The following is a 24,825-nucleotide window of genomic DNA, read 5'->3' as shown; positions in this document are numbered from 1 at the left end:
GAAACACCACCTCAGTGAAGATTGGGCAGTTTATGCAACACTAATGCAGATCCGAGGTCATAAGGATGATGAAGCGAACCGCAGTTCAACTGGCCCAGTTGGGGTAAGCATGTAGCAACATAGGTTGCACATTCATATGCCCATGAGGAGTAAGATGATAAGAGGGTAGGGCCCAGCTTGCAACAAAGGCAGACAAGGGCAGTGGAAGTTTAGCTCATAAGAGAGCACAAGAGGTTCGATGGGAAACACACTAATGAAAAAGTTACAAGCTAAGAAGCACAAAGAATTCAATTGACATAAATTTATGTAGGCACGACAAATAGCCATCAAATGCAAATTTCTGTTGATAATGCATTCAAATTTATGCAAGTGACATAAATGTAGCTCTACCATTGCACTGATGTACAACGAGACTGTCTCGTCTTGCTTATAGAACAGAAGTGAGGTTCAAAGTGTCCATTTTTCCTCCTTGAGAGGATATCTGTAGTTATCCTCTTAAAAATGAGGAAAACCCTGCCATGACCAATAATCCTTGGTGATCTTGATTGGCAACTAGCTCCATGTGTTTTGACTTCAATATGTGTTCCTTAAGGGATGTGTATCTCTTCTTAAAAACACAACTAGTAACCAAAGGCTTAACAAAAACTTCTCACCGAGGGCCTTCGTCAATATTCACAAAGGTAAACTTCTCCAACTTTTTGGGCTAGAGCCGGCAAGCCGGCAAGGGGAAAAGAGCCTCCGGCTGGTGGTTTGAAAAGCAGAAGCTTTAAAATCATCTCACAGCTGTGTCTATACCGTACCACGAATTATTGATTTTAATTTAAGAGCGAGTGCCCACCTCTTAAAAACGCTCTTGCGTTACCACCAATGGCCGTGCTTCAGGTTTGTCTCTTGCTAGATATGGTCCCCTCATGACTGCAGTTTGAAACTACCATAGAAATTGTGATAGGGTCAGATAAATTTATGGAGCTTCTACTTTCAGAGGTATAAAGTTCAAGTGCTTCTTAAATACCTTCTCCAAGACCTCCTGTAACTTTGTCTGTATGACTTGGTCGAAGTTTCGCAAGCTTGTGCTAATTGCAACACAACATGCATGCCGCCATTCCATACCTGTACACAGCTCAAGCACAAAATTCATAGGTATTCTTTTAATGATGAAGCTAATCCAAGGAGCAGTTTGCTGACAGTAATCATTTCTCACGAGAAGATAGGTCTTATAAAGGTTTGCTACCCTCTTTTGATTGTTCGCTGTGCGGATCGGTGAGAAAATTCACCACTTCATCATTGGAGCAGACGTCTCGTAGAAACCAGGAACGGGCAGCGAAAGGTACAATCAACCGATATACCTGTCATGGTACCCAGTTTACTTAAGCAATCAAATTGTCTTCTTTTAGCAGATTAGCATCGTACAGAGAGGTGATCTTACAGCCAGTCTTGTCTCATAAGCTTGTTGTAATAGCCATTGAATAAGTTCCTGCCCAAGCCAAACGTACTACATGAGACGGTTCTTGCATTCGCATCAATCAGGAGTCAATGCTCATTGGTTTAGGTGAAATCTGACCATGTCTTTCCTATACAGACACTAATGCTCCAAAACATATCAAATACACATGCTTGATGTATCCTTCTATTGCTTATATGCTTTTGCACTGCAGCATTCACAATCCTAGGGCTGAGTTTTTGTTTGACAACTTCCTCAATCCTCTGAATGCTTGCAAGTTGTTTATCCTCTTAATATCAATAATTGAGCAGCACACAGATATGCAGTAAAACTTCAATACTTGGCTTTGATATTCTTAGTACAAGAAAGAGTAAGAAAACAGCCTGAATGTAAGAAAACAGCCTGAATGTTTTCCCCTTCCTACCTTTGGCCACCCCCTTTGTCCCATTTTCTGTTACTAGTTTCTGAAGACCTTTACATGCACAAAACAGGAGGGTGGGAGAGGTCTAGAGATGGCTTCTCATATGCAAACAATAGATTTTAACTCGATAACAAGGAGCAAGGAGCACTTTGGAAGACTTTCTATAAAACCTTTTGGACCAAGATAGCTTCTGGCTTAAGTAGAGGATTATGCACAGCCGGCTTGCTTAAATGGCGATGCCACGAGTTCACTAGGTCTCTACACCAATCTCGGGGGGTTAACAACATTGGATTTGACCTTGTCACATTGCACACGTCAAGGTATCATCAGGACATCTCACAGCATGAATTACCAGATTTTATGTATCACTAGATTTTCCAGGTTGGTCTGGAGGTGGGTAGTCATTTCCTACAGGAGTCAGTAAAAAATGAGAATAGTCATGGTTATTTGTCATGGGTCTATGCCCTGAAAGGAAACAGGGAGTGTGCGCCAGCCAGCTTCATTGGTCAGAACAACTGAATGATGCAAAAGGGTGGGATTAACTTGTGAACCGTTCTTTGAAATTGAAAGATGGTGAGGGAGCACATTATTACATACTTCAGGAAAACAAAACCTTCAAATATCCCATAACCTACATCTAATGTTCTTGAACTTAATCCCATTGATAGTGAACATAAGCAAGACCCTCATAGACCGTTTGCACCTAATAAATGTTTTACTTGATGTAGGCATTTATACTCGAATCAAAAACTGTTGGACAGAGAGACTCTGAGGTACAAAAATGTGCTAGTTTCCATATTTGCATTTCAAATTTTTATATCAAAGATAGAAGTTTTGAGTGAAGAAATTCTGTCTTGGTCAAACTCCAGTTTCCATCCTTTCAAACAGAATCGTTAAGATGCAATGATAAACACTATCAACTACTTCTCAGGTGGAAAATTTAGTTAACTCACAGAAATTGAATGCCTTGATGAACTATTAAGCCCTGCAAAGATAAGATCTCTTAGCAATTCTTCTGCTTGGTTACTGAGAAGAGGACCCTCTGTTCGTTCTGAGCCACCAATAAATGCAAGCGCATGAAAACTCACCTGAGCATTAACATTATTGATTCAAACAAGAGGTTCAATTTAAATAAAGAATAGAACAGAAAAAAGACGATGGTTTTTTGACAATCTTTTGAAAGATCCATAGTAATCTCCCCACCAAAGCTTAGCTTTCGTATCCGGACAGTTTTCTTATTGCAAATAGTAAGCACAACCTCCATGTGAGTGAAAAGCAAACAATCAAGATCTGTTTCACAATTACCAATTGCTCACTCCCTCCCTTCTGTCCTAGTGCAGCTTTAATAATCAATGCAGCCCCAGAAGATGCTTCGAGGAGGAGCTCAGCACCTCCCTTAGCTGCAGAACAAATATACCTTGAGCAAATGGGCAGAAAATATAAAATATTCGTCATTACTATGATAAGTTTATGCCAAAACAGGACACTTACACATTCCAATCCGCCCAAGTGCATCAATAGCTGCCTCCCTTTCTCTGATTTGGGAAGACTCCAAAGTTCTCAAATATGTATTCACACTCGTAACTATACTCATGGCATCTATGGATACATCACATTTTAAGATGGTCAGCTGTGAAATGGACATAATGCATGCACACAAAGTTGTTCTTTTAATTCAGTACAGTTTCTATTCACAACGTCATTTAATTCATGCAGGTTGGACTCGCTGAGAAGTTCATTCGGCAAAGTAAATCTAGAAGTTGCGGTGGGCAACGGCTTAGACATGTCGACTATCAGCATAATTTTTCCTTTTGTTGTTCTATTAGGAGATTATCCCAGCTGACTGCCGTCATGCTATTGGACTCTCCACTTGATGGTCCAAGTTCATGCCCAATCATGTATCTCGAGGCCTATGGAGAAAGCTGATAGTCTGGAATAGCGCTTCTACCACCATGGGTGAAGCAAACACTGCTCTCAATCTTCCATGACGAACAGATGGCATACTCAAAATCATACATGAATGCATCAGGATCTGTAGGCAGTTCAACCCCTTCTCCATGTATGGAGCTCTTAAGAATGTGCTTTATGGCATCTCCTCTCTTCTATGGTAGGCTTGTTTAAGACGTTCTTGCAATGCCTGCAGTACAGAGAATTCCCTAGCTCTACTAGTAAAGGTGATCCCAAAGTAAATATCCGAGTCAAGAGTCTCCACCCAGATGCCTCAGTCATGAAAGTCGCTCTCATCCTAGCTACATCTGAGTTAAAAAAGTTCATCACCTTGGTTTCTATGCACAAAAAGTCTATATAATGCTTGTAATTGTTTTTTGTAGTCCCTCCTGTGCCTTAGAACTTAACACAAGCAAGACACCTTTGATCTCGATAATCTAGATCCCTCCTGAAATAAGTAGTGGAAACACATCACCTCATTATAAGCAGAACAACCATGGTTGAAATGCTCCTCAGTCTTGCGAGCCAACCTACAGACTTGGCATGTGCACTGTTCTGGAGGCACTCCACTATAGGTGGTCATGTCGCTTTTTACTCTCTTTATGAGAGCTCTTTTCCCATGACCTTCTTTCAGTTCAGATAGCTTTCAGTTTATGCCCATGTGATTCAGTTATATCAAGTTCCTCACAATTTGCCTCGGGCTTGCTATGTAGCTCAATAATTACTTGCGCTCAGATCGACACCAATTAAATGAAACGAAATGAAATGATATATTAACGTCTTCAAAAGGCCAAAATGACCTATGAGACCAATCCGCTACAAACTGGGGACCTGATTCCATGTCTGGGAACAAAAAGAGATATGAAAACCTTTCTGGAAGTGCTACTAGCTGGAACTGTTTGGTGGCGATCAATGACACAATGGGTGCCCAATACAAAAGGGTGATATAATGGGTGATGAATCCATCCTCATCAGTACTTTGGATGTCGAGATAGTATGGCTCGAATCCTCTGCTGTAGTCTCTGTCAATGCTGTGAAGCTCCGCTCCTCAGTTGTGGGCGTCTCAATCTCCCCAGCTCCAATGCTCGGTCAATGAGAGTACCGCGGGTGTGAGTATGAGCTGAGCTTTGCAATGGTGGCTGCTCCATCTATCCGATGTCTGGTGTGAAGAAGCCTGTAATCTAACTCTGGGATTGCCTCTTTCCAGATCTCCTCAATAAACTATCTGTGTGTCTGTGTGACTCAAGTAGATATAGTCCAAGACATCTCTGGTGTTGATAGCTCATGACTCTGGAGAAGGGTCCAAAGCCCTCTGTGAATAGGCATTGGAAGTGACCTCGTATCTCATGATACACTGCAGTGACGGTCCCCTACGCCAGCCTCCACCTCCGCTTCACCCTCGACAGCCGCTCCCCCTTCAGAGTTCCCCTCCTCCTCATCATCCTCCCCCCCGCCCTCTGCTCCCGTCGCCTCTCCACCTCGCCCCTCTACCTCTGTCGCCCCACCCCGCTCCTCTTCTCCCCCGCTCCCCCCAGCTCCTTCTCCCCCCCCTCCTGCTCCAGTTCCACAGTCGGCTCAAGATACTGGTCCCTCGCCGGCGGCCAGGAGATCTCTTGGCAGCGCCTTTGCCACGAGTCGCCTAGCGAGAGAGGGTCAGCCCTTCTTGCGGCCCCCTCTGCAAATTCAGACATCTTCCCTTGCAACTATCCCTCGTGGTCTGACGAGCATTGACCTCCGACGCCGCTGGGACTTCTTCGACTACGGGTTCACTCGCTTTCTCGGCGATTCCGCAGCAGACCACGAGGCAGCCTGCTTCAGGGTCCATGCTTTGTTCCTCGCCGCTAGGGGGACAGAGGCCTTGGACTCAACAGTTGGTTTCTCCTTCCCCCTCTGTGGTAGAGCCGAGACAGAGTGGTCCCTCGACTCAGTTGTGGGATGGGTACATACACAGGTTCTCGAGTTCTCTCATCACATGGGAGAACTTGGAGTTACAGATTTGTTACAGACTTTGTGGCCATTGGCCAAGTTTGCGGTGACACCCCCAGACTCAGCAGGTTGTAGGCACATTGTGGTGTACTTCTTTGTTGATACGCAGTGTTTGCCTTGCTATGTATACATTCATGAGGACTCCTGGACAGAGGAGGTTGCTTTACGCACGGCTCGCTCAGCTTGGGCTTGGGCTAGGCACTCACTGCAATCTCGCCTATCTAGAGGACGCTCGGATGCGGATTACTCCCCATCCAAGCCAGCCTTGAAGATAGCCCGTCTTGCTGCTGCGGCAGCATCTGTTCTCTCTCGCTCCCCATGAGGATCGTCTCGTGGAACATGCAGGGACTAGGTGAGCCCCAGTTTCAGCGACAGCGGGGCCGATTGCATCAGGAGCTTCAGCGTTGCCTTGTGGGAGGAGAGATTGATCTCCTTATGCTTCAGGAGCACCATCTGTGTGAGAGCCGCATTCGGCGATGTGGTCAGATTTTGCGTGGACGATATGATACCTTTTGGTCAGCTGCTTTTGGACCTGGAGGCATCCAAGGTGGGGTATGTATGACTATTGCGGATTCATTGCAACAGGCCATTGTGGGCAAAGGGATTATTGTGCCTGGCAGGGCTTAGTGGATTACTATGCAGGTTCAGGGTGGCATTGTGGGCTTCTTGAACATCTATGCGCCCAATGTGGTGAGTGCTCGTGCAGAGTTTTGGTCACAGATTGTTGAGTCTTTGCCGCAGGCTGACCATTGGTGTGTAGGAGGGGACTTCAACATGTTGGAGGACCCTTCTGACAGGATAGGAGGCAGCCATGCTACTGTGCATGGAGTCGAGTTAGCAGCTTGGGAGAGGTTGTGTATGACTTTGAGGGTCTCGGATACATGGCAACACTCTGGCTTTGTGAGGCCCCCAGCTAGTCTTGCCTTCTCTAGATCGGACCGCAAAGTGGGAGGAGTGAATCTATCGAGGATAGATCGCTTCTACACTAGTGACCACTTCAGTGACTTGGGGGGATCAGTGGGCATCCTGGCAGGGACATCCTTCTCGGACCATGCACCAGTGATCCTCACAGTGGCAGACAAGCAGAGGAGTGGGAGCACGATGCTTCGCATCCCAGAGCGGGTCTTGTTGGACTCAACACTCAGAGAGAGGGTAGAGGCTCTCTGGACAGAGAGCATGGACAGTCAGGCTCTACCTGCAAATAGAGTGGCCTTAGGCCTAGCTCAGCTTAGCCACTTTTTTCTCCAGGAGTCTTTGGCTCGCCGGGCTGCAGCGAGAGCGGAGGAGCAGCGTCTCAGACGAGGCATTGCTTCATTACAGAGGATGCAGGATCAGCATCCAGACAGTCCATGGTTGGAGGAGCAGTTGCAACAGGCTCGACAGGAGCTTGCTAGCACAGAGGAGAGGCGTCATGAGTTTGCCTTTCACCGACAGGCATCTTAGTGGACTCAGGTGGGTGACAGAGTGACAGGTGCTTTTTTTGAGACAGTGGGACCTCGGCACTCGCATGCCAAGGTCAATCAGTTGAGGAGACCCAATGGGTCAGTTGTTTGTGAGCCCGAGGAGATGCGTGCAGATGCTACTGACTTTTACCGTGATTTACTGTCGGCTGAGCCCCAGTCAGAGTGGCAGGATGCATGCAGGGAGTAGGTTTGGGCACACATGCCTGGTCTTGTGACTGAGGAGATGCGCCAGAGGCTAGAGATGCCACTTCAGCTTCAGGAGCTGCACACGGCTCTTAGGGCCCTCCCTCGTGGTAGCTGTCCACGTGAGGATGGGCTGACTCCCAGTTTTTTCTTGGAGTACTGGGACCTGCTTGGCCCAGATCTGTGTAGTGCCTTTCAGTACATTTTGCACACAGGAGTGATGCCTGATAGCATGAGTGAGGGCCTGATTTACCTCATTCCAAAGGAGGGTGGCTCCTTGGATGAGATTCGACAGTGGCGCCCCATCACCATCCTCAACTCAGCCTACAAAATTCTTGCCAAGGCTCTGAGTTTGAGGATTTAGCCACTTTTGGAGAGCCTTATACATGGGACTCAGACAGGTTTTGTCAAGGAACGCACTATCCTTGACAACATCTTCACTTTTTGGGAGGCTTCTGCCCTGGCACGGCTCCGTGGGGAGGACCTTGTGATTCTTCTTCTCGATTTTGAGAAGGCATACGACAGAGTTGACTGGGACTTTCTAGAGGGCACTCTACGCAGGATAGGCTTCTCAGATGCTTGGATTAGAGGGGTGTCAGCTTTGTATAGACAGGCTCACAGTCAGGTGCTTTTGGCAGGAGGTAGAGGTGAGCGCTTCATGCTCACACGCTCGGTCAGACAGGGTTGTCCTCTTGCCCCCTTTCTCTTTCTGTTCTATGCGGAGGCGATGAGCAGATTTTTGGTGTCAGAGCAGGTTGGTCTGAGGGTCTTAGCGCTCCCTATTCAGGGAGATGAGCTACTGGACGCTGAGTTTGCCGATGACTCAGCCTTGTACTTAAGAGGGCCAGGAGGCCAATCTACACAGATGTGAGCAGGCTTTGGAGACCTTCTGTTGTGCATCGAGCGCACTGATCAACTGGAGAAAGACAGTGGCTTTCTCGGTTGGCAGTGCTCCTGCCAGATTGGATGCCAGGAGAGGGTTTCAGGTGGATCCCCCCAGGAACTGCAGTTCAGTACTTGGGTTGTCAGGTTGGTTTGGACTTATCCCCCGAGCAGCAGATTGCTCCTCTTCTCCTGTCCATCAGGAGAAAGCTGCTACATTGGAGCTCAGCATGACTTTCGTTGGCTGGTAGAGTAGTAGTTGCCAACCAGGTGTTGTTGGCGACTATGTGGTACATCACTTCTTGCTGGATCTTTTCGAGTTCTTGTATCAGCCAGGTTGAGAGGCTGATCATGAACTTCCTTTGGTCAGGACGTGACACTCAGATTGCCCGAGCCAAGGTGGCTTGGTCGGTCATCACACTTCCTTGTTCTCAGGGAGGGCTTGGGATCATTGATCCAGCATAGCAGAGCAGAGCCCTTCTTGGGAAGTTCGTAGTCAGAGGACTTCTTCCACGAGAGGAGCCCTGGAAGGAGTTCTTGCTGCAGAGGCTTCGTGCCAAGGTGCCTTAGTCAGGAGGCCCTTGGCAACCTTCGACCAGATGGATCTTTACAGAGATGCGACGAGTTGGTTTGAGCAGGAGACTGGAGGACCGCTTCGCTGTGAGTTTGCTTCGATCTTGGGAGCTCTTATGGCGTGGCCTAGAGCAGAGACAGCCGACGTGCACGGAGGAGCGCCTACGGCAGCCCCTCGTCTGGAACCCCATGGTTAGCACTCAGAGAGGCCACTTGGTTGGGAGTCAGCCTCATGTTTCTTGGGGTCCCATGGCAGCAGGTCCAGCGCGCTCTCTAGGTGACTGGCTAGATTTCACAGGTTTGTCAGAGGAGGTGCAGGGTTTCCAGCTATAGGGCATGAGAGGGGTGCAGAGCATGTGTCAGGACATCTCAGAGTCAATTCCAGTTGAGTGGCTCACGCCTCTCGAGCCAGTAGAACCCCGGTGGATGGGAGCCTTCACACGACAGGAGGTTCTCATTTCAGTCAGGGCCTGCTCCGAGACTGTCCCAACCCTGTTCTTCGAGCTTCAAGGTGGGGGACGATTACAGCGAGTTGCAATAGAGGCCCCGCAGGTAGCAGAGTGCTGTTTCCAGAGGATCCGAGTTGTGGGCATCTGTGGGAGGACTTGCGTCATAGACCGTGACCCAACAGCTCTTGAGACTGGACACACGAGGCTATGGGCTTGGGAGTGTTGTCCACTGCCACGAGTACAGTGGGATCCTGGTGAGTGGCTATGGAGGGACCCCTTCTCTTCTGCAGACCGCCCAGGAGTCCCCTTCTTTCAGTACACTGTTCGGCTTGGACGTCATATACTTGCAGCACAGAGAGAGGCCTGCCCCGCTGCAGCACGACATTGGCAGGAGGAGGGCCTCACAGTCGAGTTCTTGGCAGCCTTTTGGCAGAGGCTGTGGGACTCCAGACAGCCGAGGCGCGTCACTTTGTTTAAGTGGTTGGTTGCACACAGAGCCACAGCATTAGGGAGTTGGCTTGTGCATAGTGGTCTCTCGGCCGCATGTGCAGCCTGTGACCAGTTGGTGGAGAGTCAGCGTCATTGTCTTTGGGACTGTCCCTTGGCCCAGCAGGTGTGGCTACGAGTTCTTCGGCTGATGCCTGCTCTCTCCACAGCTCGACAGTACACTTGGGGGACAGTGGCCTGGTCCACACTCACGGGCCCGGCACTTCATTTTGAGCTATCTTCCACTAGCAGGATGATAGTGATGCAGGGGGGGCGACCTACACTCCAGCCTGCTATAGAGCTTACTCCACAGGAGTGGTGCAGTGAGAGAGAGGAGTGTTGGGAGCTCATTAGTGGCTTGACACTTTGGTTCATCTAGCGGGCCCGCTGTTTCCGCATCTTTGAGGCTCGCCCTGTGCCACCAGCAGAGACTGTGTGTGACTTTTGGCTAGAGCTGATCCATACTCTCAGAGGACAGCTTGAGGGACTACAAGGTAGCTCCGACCGCATGCGGGAGCGCCGCGAGGCTCTCCTTTGACTCTGGCGTCCTGGGCCTTTCTACACCTTAGTCCAGGGGGTGCTCAGATGGCACTACTGTCCACCTGTGTGGCTCTTCCCTCCTCCCATCTCTTGATTTAGCCTCATTGTATATATGCTGTTTTTTCATTGGGAGAGTCTCCCAATCATGCTTGTAGCCCTCTCTTGTAGAGGTGGATGTAGCTCTATGGGCAGTTTTCATTAACTAATAGAAGGCTCTTTTTCTCGGAAAAGAAAAAACCTTAGCACCCCTTTCCGTATTTCTTTATATTGCTCGAACTCGGTACATCGCCGGTACTCCATCCTCTGCACCTCATGATGAGCATGCCAGAGAATAAGCCCTTGGCTCATATTTAAAGGCCCTTGGCCTATGAAAAGCCGTTTACATGAAAACTATAAACTCAAAATCATCTAGTCCAAAAGCAGATGCTCAAAAGCTGCCAGCACAAAAGCAGAACTCTGCCACGTCAGCAGTCAACGTAAAACGCGGAAATCCGTACGGCTCTGTCAGCACAAAATCCGGGCCTTTGTATTGCTCCCACGCAATTGAGTGTGTGTGTGTGAGCTTGCTTTACTTTAATGTCTTTGGGTCAATTGGGCCCCATCAGACGGGGTCCCATAAGTTGGTGGGAACTCTTCTTTAAAAATAGGCCACTCGGCAAAACTTTGTAAGTTGGTAAAACTTCTTTTGCGGCTCCAGCTTCTTCACTTAGGGTTTAGACCTTTGAGCTGGGATCTATAGGTTGGCTCCATTCTTTAGTGGCTTGACACGTCAGCAATTTGTGACAATGGCTCTATCAGCCGATATACCTCTGATATAGGCAGACTTTGAATTCTGCAGTGAAGTTTGTTCATCTGACAACTAAGTCTTTGTTCTAAAGAGGTCAGTGATCTCCCTCTGTGAATGTATCCCATTGTCTAATATCCTCAAGAGACTCTCCTTGTGTCTGCGCAGCTCTACCAAAAACAATCCGAGGCATCTCTGGTCCTTATATCTCATATCTAGCCAGTGGTCCAAAGCCCTCTCTGAATAGAGAGTGAAAGTGGCCTCATATCTCATAGTATACCGGATAATGACATGTGATGTATCTCTGTCTCTGTTTTTATATGACAACTAGCAAATCCTAGCCTCTGCTTGTACTTTCCTAAATCTGGCAGTTTCAATCTCTAGCCGATGCAATGATGTGCGCATCTCACCAATAGCACATCGTATCCCGTGGGATAAATATAGGCAGGTTTCATCACATATCCATCCTCTGTGACCTGGAGAAGACATTCTCTGTAGAAATCCATCTTCGTGCCATGGTCATGAGCTTACTATTTTACAATGGTACTTTTGGCTTTTATCACAAAAGCTCAGTTTTACAAAAGGAAATAATCCATGAATCTACATCATGAATGAGAAGGAGAGAGAAACCTATCTCTACTTTGAGGGTAGGGGAGTCTTGAACTCTCTAATGAGTGCCTTTTCTCCGGTGTGTACTGCCCATTTGCCTTCTTTCCTTGCTTCACGCACTTTTGCTAACTCACTGGTTCAATTCTTTAGTTGCGAAGGGGTGAGTTCATCTAAGATCCGTACATTGGTGCCTTGTAGTGCTTTTGTTTGCTACATCACAGCTATCATTTCCTCCATAGTCTCATAGTGTATTGCTCCTTGTTTCCTTTTGAGAGTCCCCGAGGTCCACAAAAGGTACTACTTTTGCCAGCTTCACCTTCCATATAGGTCGTTAGCTGCACGCCTCTCAACTTAGGGGACAAATTGGTTTTTTCTGCATCTGTGGTACGAGGATTTTCATTAGCTACTCTTAGGGACAAATATCAGGTCCCGCATTATCTTGTAAAAATAGCTTTTCCAGAGCTGCCTGCACAATTTTGGTTGCCAGACATGTTGAGGCAGATGGGTTCTATCTTTGGCATACCATTCATGGGTTCAATACAGATCCAAACATCTATGCCATTGACAAAGCTGGCTACCACCCCTTCTACAGTCTTTTCAAATACCGACACTTTTGAGTGGAAAGGGGTGCCACTTAGAGAGGAGTGTGGTTACGGTTAGACCGAACCAGTGTCTTAGAAGTCATAAGATGGGGCATCTAGAGAAGGATTGCCCTAGAGGGCGACAACAAAGACGGAGTGGTCGCAGGAGGACACCCCTCAGCCACAACAAATCAACAGAGTTTTGCATAGCAACAGTGCCCTAAGAAAAAGCATGATGGAGATCAGAGGGGTCAAAGTCAGTAGTAGCAGAGTACTCAACAACAGCACCACATATATCAAACATAGAGTCAAAGACATAGACAGATAGGTGGAGAAGTACAGCCTCACCCACTCCTTGTTTACAGAAGGGTATTGAAACAGAGGTTGGTAGAGGCAAAGCAGCCCCCAAAAAGACCTCCCGAGGAGAGGACACTAGATCAAGATTGAGAGGAGGTCCCAAAATGGCTAGAGAGAGGGATAGAGCATGATGTTAGCAGTCGATGGCAGTCCAGGAGCAGCTTGAGCTGCCCCAAGATAGGCCAGTTCAGTTGACTTTGGATCTCTTGGAGATTTAGTCGAAGGTACCTCTTACACTAGGCACTATTGAGGGGGAGAAGGAAAGTGAGTCTTCTCAGTTTGAAGAGGATTTTGACTAAATAACCATTTTTGCATCACTATCAGATATGTTATCAGAGATCTTGCCTACAAAGTTCTTTGCGCTCCGTCCATGGAGATCTCCAGATGTCACTTTGAGGAGTGGGTCACTATGTGTCAACATGTTTTTCCTGCAATTATCAAAAACACGTCACATTCTCCTTGGTCCAAAGAGCACTCCCATGATTAGATTGAGAGAGTAGGTTTTACATGAGGGCTCTTTTTGGGCGAAGAAGGCTACCTATGATACCATACAAAAGCAGACAATGGTTGATGCCAACTACTTTATGGATATCGGGTAGTTTGCAATGTTTTTGAGAGTGAGTTTAGTGAGGCCTTGGGCAAGTTGGTTTGGTTAGAGAGATGTGCTTCTTGGTACCTTCCCTTGCCTTTTGAGGTGGATGACAAGTGGGTCCCTCCTGCCTCTCTTACAGTATGGTTGTGTCGTAGGTCTGCATCCTTTTTTGGGGTGCATCATCAGGAAATGTTAGTGGATGCGATTTTGGAGGCACATCCTAGGGGTTTCACAGTCCCGTGGCTTTTGTGAGCTGCTTCAGGAGGTTTTTACAGAGGATGCTTTATATCAGTTAGATACACAACATTGGACTGAGGTGAACAGAGATTTGGGCAGATCCATGTAAACTTGATCACAATCCAAATAGCTACATTTCACATAGAGTATCTATGTATCCTTTGGTTTGATTTGGAATTGTTCCCCACGATCTCATTGTATATCTTTCAAGGTTTTCTCCATATTTCTCGTATATAGACCTATGGTCAATTTTATGTAATGCAGAGGGTCAAAAGCCCCACTTTTATTGCAAGGGGGGGGGGGGGGGGGGGGAGATGATGATGATGATGTATTTACGTCCTCGGGGGGCCAAAATGACCCATGGGACCACAAAAAAAAAAAAATCTACAAGAGGCTCCCCTCATGTGTGTAGAGGGGGTAGTGGGCTAGTAGCTTTCTTGTGTGTTAGTGTTGTGTGATGATCCAATACTTTGGCAAAGTAGATGCCTAAAGCTACTGGGGAGGGGTATGTCTGAGAGAGAAGCTCCTCAAAGGTGACATCTCCTTGCAATAGCAATGGGAAATCAGCACGGATGTGTGCGTATGCTAGGCACTCGATGGTGACATGGGCCTCGCTTTCCACTTTGTTTAAATTGCATTGTGTGCATGTCCTTCTATTTTCCTTAATATTCAGCCACCCTCCCGTTTCAATCTTGAGCATGTGATCGCGTCCGCATCAAAGTAATGGCCCGTCTTGCCCGGTGGGACATAGGTGTCTTGATATGCATCTGGGTGTCCCCAGTCTTGTAGGTCTCCCAATATCGTGTATTGATGTGTTTGCCGTAGTATTCAAATTTGGACCTGTGTACTGCTGTACTCCATCTAGTGTGTAGGGCTTCAAGTATGCTTCTCTCAAAATTCAGCCCATGCTCATGTTCAGTGCCTTCCTCTCTGTGCATGTCCACATGGTCTCCCACATTCCATCTAGAGAACCATTTCCGTATGTCTTCTACGAGACTGGATGTGAGAAATTTACTCTTGTAATTCTTTTGCGGTTTACATCCGGCTTGCCATGCCATGTGGGGTAGACGGCTCTCCGGCATCATCTTAACTTTCAGGAGGTATCTGTGTACCCTCTGTAAGGCTTGCATTTCCAAGGGTCTCTTTCCTGTCTCCAAAAGCATCACTGAGTATGGGGTGGTAGTTTTGATCCCCATGTGTCTACATAGGAATTTTTTCTGTATCTTTTCAATGTCATTCCAAGTGCTAGCAGGGATACTCCCCCCCCCCTTACCTCTACACCGTAAAGTATTGTTTGGACCACGCATACATCAAATCCTAGAGACTTGATTTCCCATCGCCTTGTGACACTTTGCTTGCACATGTTCTCAAATTCATAGTATTTCGCTTGTCCTGCATCAATTCTGTTTTGCGCGCAACTTCCCCATGCATGGTTTGAAGGTACATAGATGCCCAAGTACTTGAACCTCTCAACCGCTTGGAGTGCTTGCCCGTCATACGTGATGATGGGCTGATTCTCATTTCTACATGTGTGGAGTGACATAACCTTTGTTTTGGCTACATTGACTGACAAGCCCGTTGCATTGCAAAATGCATGTACTGCATCCAAAAGTTTCTGTAGAAGGAGTGCCTTGTAGGCAAAGAGAACCACATCGTCGGCATATATGAGGAGCAGAAGCATGAAAGTACCAATGCTAGGGTGATCTCCCCCCTCTCCCATAGCCTTGTTAATGAAATCATCAAGCTCATCTATGCATAGTCCAAAAAGCGTAGGTGACAAAGGGCATCCTTGTTTAACTCCCATAGTGCTCCTGAACTCTTGTGAGAAACCTGTGTTTGTCTTGAGTTTACATCTGACCACTTGGTAGAGACGTCCCACTGCTGCCCTGAGATGCATAGGAACTCCCAGAGTTTCCATACGTGACCATAGCCCTTGACGGGGTACTGTGTCAAACGCTTTCGTGAAGTCCACAAAACAACAATACAGGGTTTTGCCTTTTAGCCTGGTTTCATCCATCAAGACCCTGAGTGTGATAACGTGGTCTATCGTGCTATGGCGGGCTCTAAATCCTGCTTGTCCAATGGCACGTTTCCCGTTATTTTCAGCCCATGTGCTAAGATCTTTCTCAATAATGCTTCCAAATAGTTTTGCCATACATGAGCTCACCATGATGGTGCGATAATTAGTGAGCAAATTGCGGTCACCTCCTTTAAAGAGCGCTTTCACCCAATTTTCTTGTCAATCTTGGGGTAAGTATTAGTTGATTGGTTGATTGCTTGATTCATCATATGGTGTATCCATTTCTTAGCCTCAATACCTGACCATTTCAGCATTTCAGAGGTAAGATGTAATGTGTCAGCTGCTTTCCCATTCGCCAGGCTTTTGAGACCTTTAATGACTGCCTGGAAGGTGATGGGCTTTGGATGTTCGGCATGAGCCCCCGTGTATATCGCCTCTTGAGTCCCCAACGGGGCATACAAAGTTTGTACATAAGCATACATTTCATTTAGGTTGAAATCTCCCATCACATCCCCTTTCTTCCCCTTTATGTTACGCCAAGCCTTCTTTGGCTCTTTCTTGAACCTGCTGAGGTCTTGTTGTTCTTTTGAGAGTTCATACATGCGTCTCTTTTTCCTCTTGAGTGTATTGTATTCTCTAGAAGCCCATTCCCATTCAGTTGAGTGTTGTGCTAAGCCTCTCATCTTGCGTTTGGCCTCCTTGCATTCTGCATCAAACCAAGGATTATGAGGTAAACCCTTCCTGGTCTGTTTACCATTTTGATACTTGCCCATAGTAATTTTTGCCACTTCCTCCATTGCATGTCGGAAGATCTTCCACGTCTCTTCAATGTCACAAGGCATGTTCCGGTTAAACAGTAAGCTATCTAAGAGACTAGCATAGTCCTCTTTCTTCATGAGTAGCATTTTGTATGACCAATTTGGTGTATTCATTGTGTTGACAATAGGCATACTGGGCATGTGTAGGCATATATGAATTGGGGTATGGTCGGAGGTTGGTAGCCTGCTACCCACTTCAAAACTATGGACCAATTCCAATGCATCGTATCTCACCAAGGCATAATCATTTGTACTCCTCCCATGATTTTCCGTGTAGCAAGTGTATGATCCAAAGTGTACGAACTTATCCGCACCATTCATGGCTACAAGCTGCATTGAGTTCATCATACTTATCATGGCTGACCCCTGTGCATTCATGATGTTATCACTTGAACATCTATCCCACATAGAACCAAGTATAAGTTCCCCATTCTTATCCGCAGGATGCATTGAATGGTCTGTCAATTGTACCTGTGTGTTTCCAATCCGGGCATTCAAATCCCCAAGAAGGACAACTGCTCCCTCTTGTGCATATATTGCAATGTCTGTACATAGGTCAGCAAAGGGGTCATTTTTGGATAGCTGGTTTGTGTCATAAAAAGGTGACTCTCGATGCGGGATATAGCATCCTGCAACAAAGATCAATCCTTTTGATGAGCAAACCTTAACCCATATATAGCGCTTGTGGTCATCGATCTTGCATACCTCAACCATCTTTTGAAGCTCTTCCTTATACATTATAGCTACACCTCCTTGTCCTCGCATTTTGGTACCATTCCACCATACGGAGTGCTTGATATATCCACTAATGTCCGGCAGCTTGCATGTGTTTTGTTCCCATGTTTCCAATAGGAAGAGTATGTCAGCTTGTGGTAGAATATCCACCAGCCATTCTCCCTTATGCCATGGGAAACCTCTACAATTCCAGCTTGTTACCTGTATGGTCGTGATCCCATGGGTCGCGTGCCCCTATGCATTTTTAGGCGGTGATGCTGGTTTTTTCTCCTTGAGACGTTCCTCATATGCTTTCCTTCTTGCTGCCTGTTGTGTCGGTGTTCTATCTTCACTTACATAGTACTGAGTGCCTTTCAAGTAGAAGTGTGCAATTTCCAAAATTATGGCCCTTTTGCGAGCATCCAACATTGTGCATACAACTGCCCTATGAGCATCAGTCTTCTTCTGACCCACTCTATGTGCCCCATATACCCCTGCATCTTGCATATCAAGCTTTTCTGCTAACAGGGTGGTAACGTCTACGTTCAATGACATGACTGTTTCCCCCTCACGTTCTGGCATGCCTCGTATCACAATGTTTTGGGATCTTTTCTCCCTTTCCTTGTATTCGGTAGAATCCTCATGCGTATACATACTCTCATACGTATACATCTCTCTTGTCTTGTGTCCCATTGTCCTCTCTTGTTTCACTATTTGTGCCCAAGATGGAGGAGACCCCTCCGGTGCATCGGTTACATTATTGGTGACCTGTGTTATGTGACTGCCTTGTTCCAGCACTTGAGTTTGCAGTGTTTTCAGGGTATCTTCTTGTTGTTGAAGCTTCAGAGCTTGCAGTGCAATGGTATGATCCAACTCTTGGTTGCGTAGTGTCAGGTTCTTGAGGTCTTCATTTTGGCGAGAAATAACCTCATTCTGTTGTCGTACCTGTTCTTGGATAGACAATAGCAGTCCCCAAATGTCCTGTGTAGTACATGTGATCGTCGTGTCCCTTGAATCCTTGGGGGGCGTGTCCTTCGGCATTGATTTAAAAGGCGATGAGCTCACTATTCGACCGCTTCTGGATACCCTTTGATTAATGTGCGTTGATTGCATAGGTGGGGAAACATGCGGCAGTGGCTACATGCAGCAGTGAGACAGCGGGCCTGGTGCAGTGAGACAGCGGCAGGTGCTACACTCTTGGCACTGTGCAATCGCAGCAAGGAACCCACAGCGGGTGCAGCAGCAGCCGCAGCAGTAGCGTGTGCAGGGGATGAAACAGCAGCAACGGGTGAGAGCAGCAGCAGCTCGTAGGCAGCCACAGGGGTGGCGCGTGGGCAGCTACAGGGGGTGTAGGGGCTGCGCGGTGGGGTGGCGCTGGCGAGGAAGGTGGCGGGTAGGCATGGCTAGAGAGAGAGAGAGAGAGAGAGAGAGAGAGAGAGAGAGAGAGAGAGAGAGAGAGAGAGAGAGAGATAACGTCTTCAAACGGTCAAATGACCTATGAGACAAATCCATTACAAACTAGTGAATCTGATACCATGTCTGGGTACATAAAAAGAGATACTAAAATGAATCAGAAGTGCTATTAGCTGGAATTGTGTGGGATATGTGTGACCACCGATACCATGGGTGCCAAATACAAGACGGCGATATATTTGGTGATGAATCCATCCTCATTTGTACTCCAAATGTCGAGATAGTATGGCTCCAATCCTCAGTTGTAGTCTCCGTCGATGCAGCAAAGCTCCTCTCCTCACTCGTGAGCGTCTCCATCTCCCTAGCTCCAAAGCTTGGTCAATGAGAGTCCCGTGGGTCTGAATATGAGCTGAGCTTTGCAGTGGTGGATGCACCTCTATCTGTCCAGTTTTGGGTGTGAAGAAGTCGGTATTCTGTCTCTAGGAGTGTCTCTCTCCACATCTCCTTAGTAAACTATCTCTGTGTCTGTGTAACTCAAGTAGATGCAACAAGATGTGGATACTGAACTGTTTGTTTGGTGGTGTTTGTTGTAGAGGCTTCATCTATACTACATTCTCCAAACAAAATTATTTGAAGGTGTCGTGCTTTCATTGTGCTTGTGCTTTCATTGTGGGTTTTTGAAGTACCTATGACATGATTTCAGTTGTCGTTGGAGGCTTAGGTACCCGCTTGTACTTAGTTGTTGTGGTTGGTGAAGACATCTACGTTGGGTGTTGAGTTGGTTGTTTTGGTCTCCATTGCCAAGTCATCAGTATACTAGTTGGGTTTGGTTTGTGTTTTCTTTGGAACCCATTGATACTTGGGTGGACTTGCTATGGGTGTCGATTGTCGCTAAGTTGCCACTACCAATATAATTTCTTTGAGGTTGTCAAGATTTGAAGGGTCAAAAGCCCTCTCTGAATAGGCAGTGAAAGCGACCCCGTATCTCGTAATACACTATGTATTGACATATATAATGCATCTCCATCTTTGGCTTTGTATGGCATAGGCGGCATATCCTGCTACCTACCAGTATCCCTTTGAATTTAGCAGTCTCAATCTCCACTTGTTGGGAAGATGTCTGTATCTGACCGATGGCACACCGTAACCCATGAGATAGATGTGTATCCATATAGCTGGGTCGATTCACATATCCATCCCCTATGAGTTGGAGAAGATGTTCTCTATAGGAATCCATCTTCGTGCCCAACTCCTATGTCGGCTCTATCCATGTCCTTTTGGTGTCAAGCTGGGTCAGGTCTTGGCGAATGAGTCTAGTAATCTCCACCGTGTAAGAGACAACGGTGGTGCATCAAGGGAGTATTGGAAGGGAGGCAAGATGTCCATGCTGAAGCCATGTACCTAGAACCATGATGACATCTATGCATACTAGCATGATGTGTCCCCCTTTAAAGCTAACTATCTCGAGGATTAAAGGGGCAATCTGGCATATTTGTATTTCGTAGTATCTCATAAGCTGTGCATAAAGGAGACTGATTTGGTAAGCGCCTCTATCTCCATAGGGGGGGCGCTAACTCCGCTCTAATGATCTTGTGTGCCACGGAGACCTTGGCTCTAATCAGCCGAGAGATCATAGATACCAAGGGCCTCTCCATACCTCTCCACCCACCCTAACCCACACAGGGTCCCCAAACCTAAACCCCACAGAGGATAGCTGAAGCTACCAAGGTATCAAAAAGCCACAGCTTTGATCGGGGTTCCTGGAAGAACAGAACCTGCAAACAAATCCTCTCCAATCCTCCCAAGGCTGCATACGCTCTGGTCAGTCTAGTCTCTGCTGCTCTTTTCAAAGAAAACCTTGGCCCAGTAAAGACTTCCCCAGGACCCCAAGATAGGTGTATGCATCCGTGCACTCAACAGCCTCCTGACCATAAGTGAATGTAGGTGCTGATCTCCTGATCCACTGCGGTGTGGTGTTAAACACCATAACCTTGGTTTTACCAAGGTTTACAGACAATCCACTATCCTCCACAAAGCTATGCAATGCATCCAAATGTTGCTAGATACCGTCCGGTGAGTCAGAGATCAACACAATATCATCAGCATATAACAACAATAAAATCCATGTCCTTGCCAAGTAAGCACCTTGTCACCCTTTTGTCAATGTAATTAGAAACCTCATCTATATAAATACCAAATAGTGTAGGAGACAATGGAAAACCTTGTTTCACTCCAATAGTGGAGTAAAGTAAATGAGATATCCCCTCTGGAGTGCGTACATGTCCCACCATTGATCTATATAGAGCCAAATCCACTCATTGGGCACTCTCATCCCTTGTAATATGTACATCAATCAGGCTCATCCCATGAACTCTCGCATAGGCTGCTGCAGCATAGCATCAATCTCCTCCATGGTGCAACCGGGAGGTCTCAACCGGTCTCGCATGTTTGCACGCCATCTATGCATAGATCTCCGAGGCCTTAGGCATCTCAAAGGAACAAGCTGCACTGATCGATCAAGCAATATACCTTGTCAAGAGGGTATATGCTACTTCCGCTCAGCACCATGCGGAGTGGTGCTGATGAAGAAATCCCTAAGCTCTCTCTGGGCTGGTGCTTTGTGTGTCGACTTTCTGCTCAGGAGTCTCTCTCTAAACCGGCGTATCTCTATAGAGTGGAGCCCCAAGCATCTCTGATCCGTGTAGTCCATGATCTGAGAAAGTAGTCTTTAAAGAGAGACTAAAATCGTCCCCCAACGGCATATGAAATGCTCCTCTGCCTCAGGTTCTTGCTAACATATTTGAAGTATCCACTTCTCTTGAGGTGTACCACCTCTCAATATTCCAACCTCTATCTCTAGCTGATGTGATGAGGTGCATATCTAGCCAATGGTACTTTCGAAACCATGTGAGAGATGTGTATCCATGTATCTCGGTTGCATGGTGAAGACATCTATCATCAGCCTTAGAAACCTATGAAGCAAAGAACTTTATGAAAGATTACACATGGTGTCTTTCTGATTGATAGATTACATAATTGAACATGTGTTCCTGTGTCTATCGAACCATGATTGATTAGACATACTTCTATCCCTAAGAGGGGAAGTATGAATGGCCATTGACATGCTTGAAAAGCATGAAGGAGTATATCCTCTTACCTTATTGGAAGAGAGATATAGATGGATACAAATGTATGGAATGGATAGAATCTACCTTAGGCACACACACAGTAAGACATGCATAGACAAATTTGGTCATGCATTTGGACCCTCAAGATCAGCCATATAATAAGCTACTTCATGTGGATGATTGTGCATGCAAGATTGCCTGTTGGCACTTGGGTTGCAACTACTAGTCATGATCTGACTTGCCCGAGATGTACTTTGCAGCCAGAGTCTTTGAGGCACTGTTTCTAGGTTTGTCCATATGCTCAGCCATTGTGGAGAGCAATTTATTGTTTGTCGATCAGTTGCTGATCACAGAGGGCAATCACGATCAGTTTGTGACGTGAGGGATAGTTTCATGCCGTTCGGAATTTCAAGAGTCTCGCACCTTTTTTCAGGGTTGTCCAACAGTTCCGGTCTTCATGCTTACTTCATTGCAGAGTTACCGAGGAACGCCCCCTAGCCCCCGTTCCGGCGTTCCGGGGGGCAATTCCCTTCCCGAACGTTCCGAAACGTCCCGGAACGTCTGACGTTCCAGGTGGCCAGTGCAAACCGGAATGGCCGTTCCGGAACGTTCCGGAATGCCCCTGGAACGGCCAACGGCTACAAACAAATTTGGCAAAAATTGGAAAAATTGAAGTAAATGTTTGGGCTTCTTTTTGAAGTGTGCAAGGCTTCAAGGACTCATAAAATGCACCCCCCTCCCCCTTTCTCTCCACAAGCTAATCCTCAAGGGTCAAGCTCTCTCCCTCTCACACTCTCAAGACTCACTCTCTCAAGGCTCAAGGCTTCAAGCCTTCAAGCTCTCTTCCTCTCCCTCCCACTCTCTCAAATCTCTCCCTCTCCCTCTCTCTCTCTCTCTCTCTCTCTCTCTCTCTCTCATCTTCATCTAGTCATAGCAAGGTTGTCTTCAAAACGAGTTTTTTGTGAGTATTAGAGTCAAAGCACTCTAATACTCCTTGTATTTAAACACAAGGAGCTAAAAAATGCACTATTTGGGTGTTTTTTAACCTCCCGTTCCCGTTCCAAACCCCTAGCCGTTCCCCCGTTACGCGGGGATCCCGTCGCCGTTCCTGTTCCGCGTTCCGGGTAGCTATGCTTCATTGGGATATAGATTGAGCACTCTACCGATAATTCCACATACAGGTCATCAATTGGACACCTCCCGGAGGATGGAATTTTTTTAAGATCTGCAACATCACTCTCTGGACCATGCGGAAGGATCGTTGTGCTCACATTTTGAGCTCACACTCATCCCTTACATCCACCACTTTGACAACTATTTGGATTGAGCTACTACATACTCTTCGCACCCAGTGGGACACTTCAATGGGCTCCTCCCCGGGAGCAGAGAGGCATAAATACTCTTTTCTTCGGACATGGTAAGATCTTCAGTTCTTTCAATCTGAACCATGGTCACATCACATGGAAATATGCACCTCCATAGTTTAATTTGCATTCTTCATGTAGGCCACCTTGATGTATATATAGCCCTCACTGTGTACTACGGATATTGTACATCCTTTGGGTGATAGGTATTTCAAAATCTCAAGAATTCTTTTTGCACACAGTATACAATCACTTTTAGCCCCAAAGAGAGAGAAATGAAATAACATATTTACGTCTTCAAAAGGTCAAAATGACCTAGGAGACCAAAAGTTTACAATGTTTGGTGGAGGGAAGAAGAAGAAGAAGAAGAGAGTTTTAATGTCATAGGGAACTATCCCAAGACACCTTAAAGATCCAGCCGACGAGGAGTTGAACTCAAGACCTGTTATTCAAGAGGGAAATGGCATAACCAATCTACCACACTAGGTGATACCATTTTCCTCTTTTTATTAGCGCACACACACACACACACACAACACACACACACACACACACTAGAGAAGGAGAGAGAGAGAGAAATGAAATGAAATGAAATGTTATATTAACGTCTTCAGAAGGCCAAAGTGACCTATGAGACCAGAAAGTTACAATGTGGTGGATCTGATACAAAGTCAGAGTAACAAGATGACAAAATGACAAAAGGACAAAATAAAATACTATGGAATCCTAGACTGCTGAGTGTGGACTAAGCCGCTAAAACAGCTAGCTGGGATAACTAGATCACAGGAGATCCAGCATCGGTCGCTGGCGGATCTCATCAATCTCCTCCATGGTCAGTAGTCTGACCGGGCGTCAATCTCCTCCATGGTCAGTAGTCTGATCCAACATCAGTCGCTGGCGGATCTCATCAATCTCCTCCATGGTCAGTAGTCTGACCGGGCGTCGTGCATGTCGAGCCAAAGTGACCCGGATCCTCTACTGCAGCCTCTGTCGATGTTGTGTAGTCCTCCGCAGTCGTGGGCGTCTGGATCTCCCCAGCTCGGTCGCTCGGTCGATCAGTATGCCTCTGGTGTAAAGAGACGAGCTCTACTATGGTAGTAACTCCTCCGGGTGTCCAGTGGCAGCTCTAAAGAAGTTTGTGATCTGTCTCTGAGATTGGCTAGTCTTTCCTCTCATCAAGCTCTCTCTGTGTCTGTGTAGCTCGAGCAAAAACAAACCCAGGCGTCTCTGATCCTCATACCGCATGACTCTAGAGAATGGTCCAAAGCCTTCTCTGAACAAGCAATGGAAGCGGCCTCGTATCTCGTAGTAGACGGGGCAGTGGCATGTGTAGTGCAACTCTGTCTCAGGCTCGATGTCACACAAGGGGCATGTCCTGGCCTCTGCTGGTATTCCGCTGTATCTCCCAGTCTCGATCCGCAGTTGGTGTGAAGATGTGCGTATCTGGCCAATAGCACATCGTATCCCATGAGACAGGTGAGTGTCCATGTCTCAGGGCCTCGTCACAAAACCATCCTCCGTAAGTTGGAGGAGATGCTCTCTGTAGAAAGCCATCTTCGTGCCTAGCTCCTGTACTGGCTGTATCCATGTCCTCTTGGTGTCTAGCTGAGTCAAGTCCTGGCGAATGAGCCTGGTGATCTCGGATTGTGTAAGAGTCACAGAGGGCGCATCAACTGAGTACAGGATAGGAGGCAATCTGTCTATGTTGAACCCATGCGCCTGAAACCATGACGTCATCTCCCCATACTAGCATGCTGTATCTCCCTGCACGGCTAACTGTCGAGAGGACTCAAGTGCAAGGCGTGCATATCTGTCTCTGGGAAGTTCCCACATGCGG

The 24,825-nt window shown here is 46.9% G+C and overlaps 2 protein-coding genes across 4 annotated transcripts in view; both read right to left on the bottom strand.

Moving 5' to 3' along the window:
* Positions 1–274: 274 nt before the first annotated feature.
* Positions 275–24,825, bottom strand: part of LOC147441253 (ARM repeat superfamily protein) — a 167,340-nt gene continuing 142,789 nt past the window's right edge. For 2 of the 3 annotated variants that reach the window (XM_086482940.1, XM_086482942.1), the window contains 7 exons: positions 3,354–3,461; positions 3,168–3,262; positions 2,816–2,950; positions 1,427–1,474; positions 1,232–1,346; positions 1,013–1,110; positions 275–928 (listed from right to left, as the gene is read on the bottom strand). In XM_086482940.1, coding sequence (XP_086339066.1) covers positions 842–928; positions 1,013–1,110; positions 1,232–1,346; positions 1,427–1,474; positions 2,816–2,950; positions 3,168–3,262; positions 3,354–3,461 — 686 coding nt within the window. In that variant the 3' untranslated portion in view covers positions 275–841. The remainder of the gene's footprint in view (positions 929–1,012; positions 1,111–1,231; positions 1,347–1,426; positions 1,475–2,815; positions 2,951–3,167; positions 3,263–3,353; positions 3,462–24,825) is intronic. The other variant, XM_086482941.1, reaches the window with a different exon arrangement.
* LOC147441254 (uncharacterized) lies at positions 17,339–18,124 on the bottom strand. Its single transcript, XM_086483818.1, has one exon. It carries the CDS (start codon positions 18,122–18,124, stop codon positions 17,339–17,341), a length of 786 nt encoding a protein of 261 aa, XP_086339944.1.

The sequence above is a fragment of the Adiantum capillus-veneris genome, chromosome 15 (genome assembly GCF_014529385.1).
Source record: "Adiantum capillus-veneris isolate H3 chromosome 15, ASM1452938v2, whole genome shotgun sequence".
NCBI lineage: Eukaryota > Viridiplantae > Streptophyta > Polypodiopsida > Polypodiales > Pteridaceae > Adiantum > Adiantum capillus-veneris.
This window is presented reverse-complemented; position numbering and strand designations above follow the sequence as displayed.

Excerpts from the sequence above, each read along its gene's own strand:
- LOC147441254 (XM_086483818.1), bottom strand. The coding sequence starts at position 18,124 with ATGCCGAAGGACACGCCCCCCAAGGATTCAAGGGACACGACGATCACA.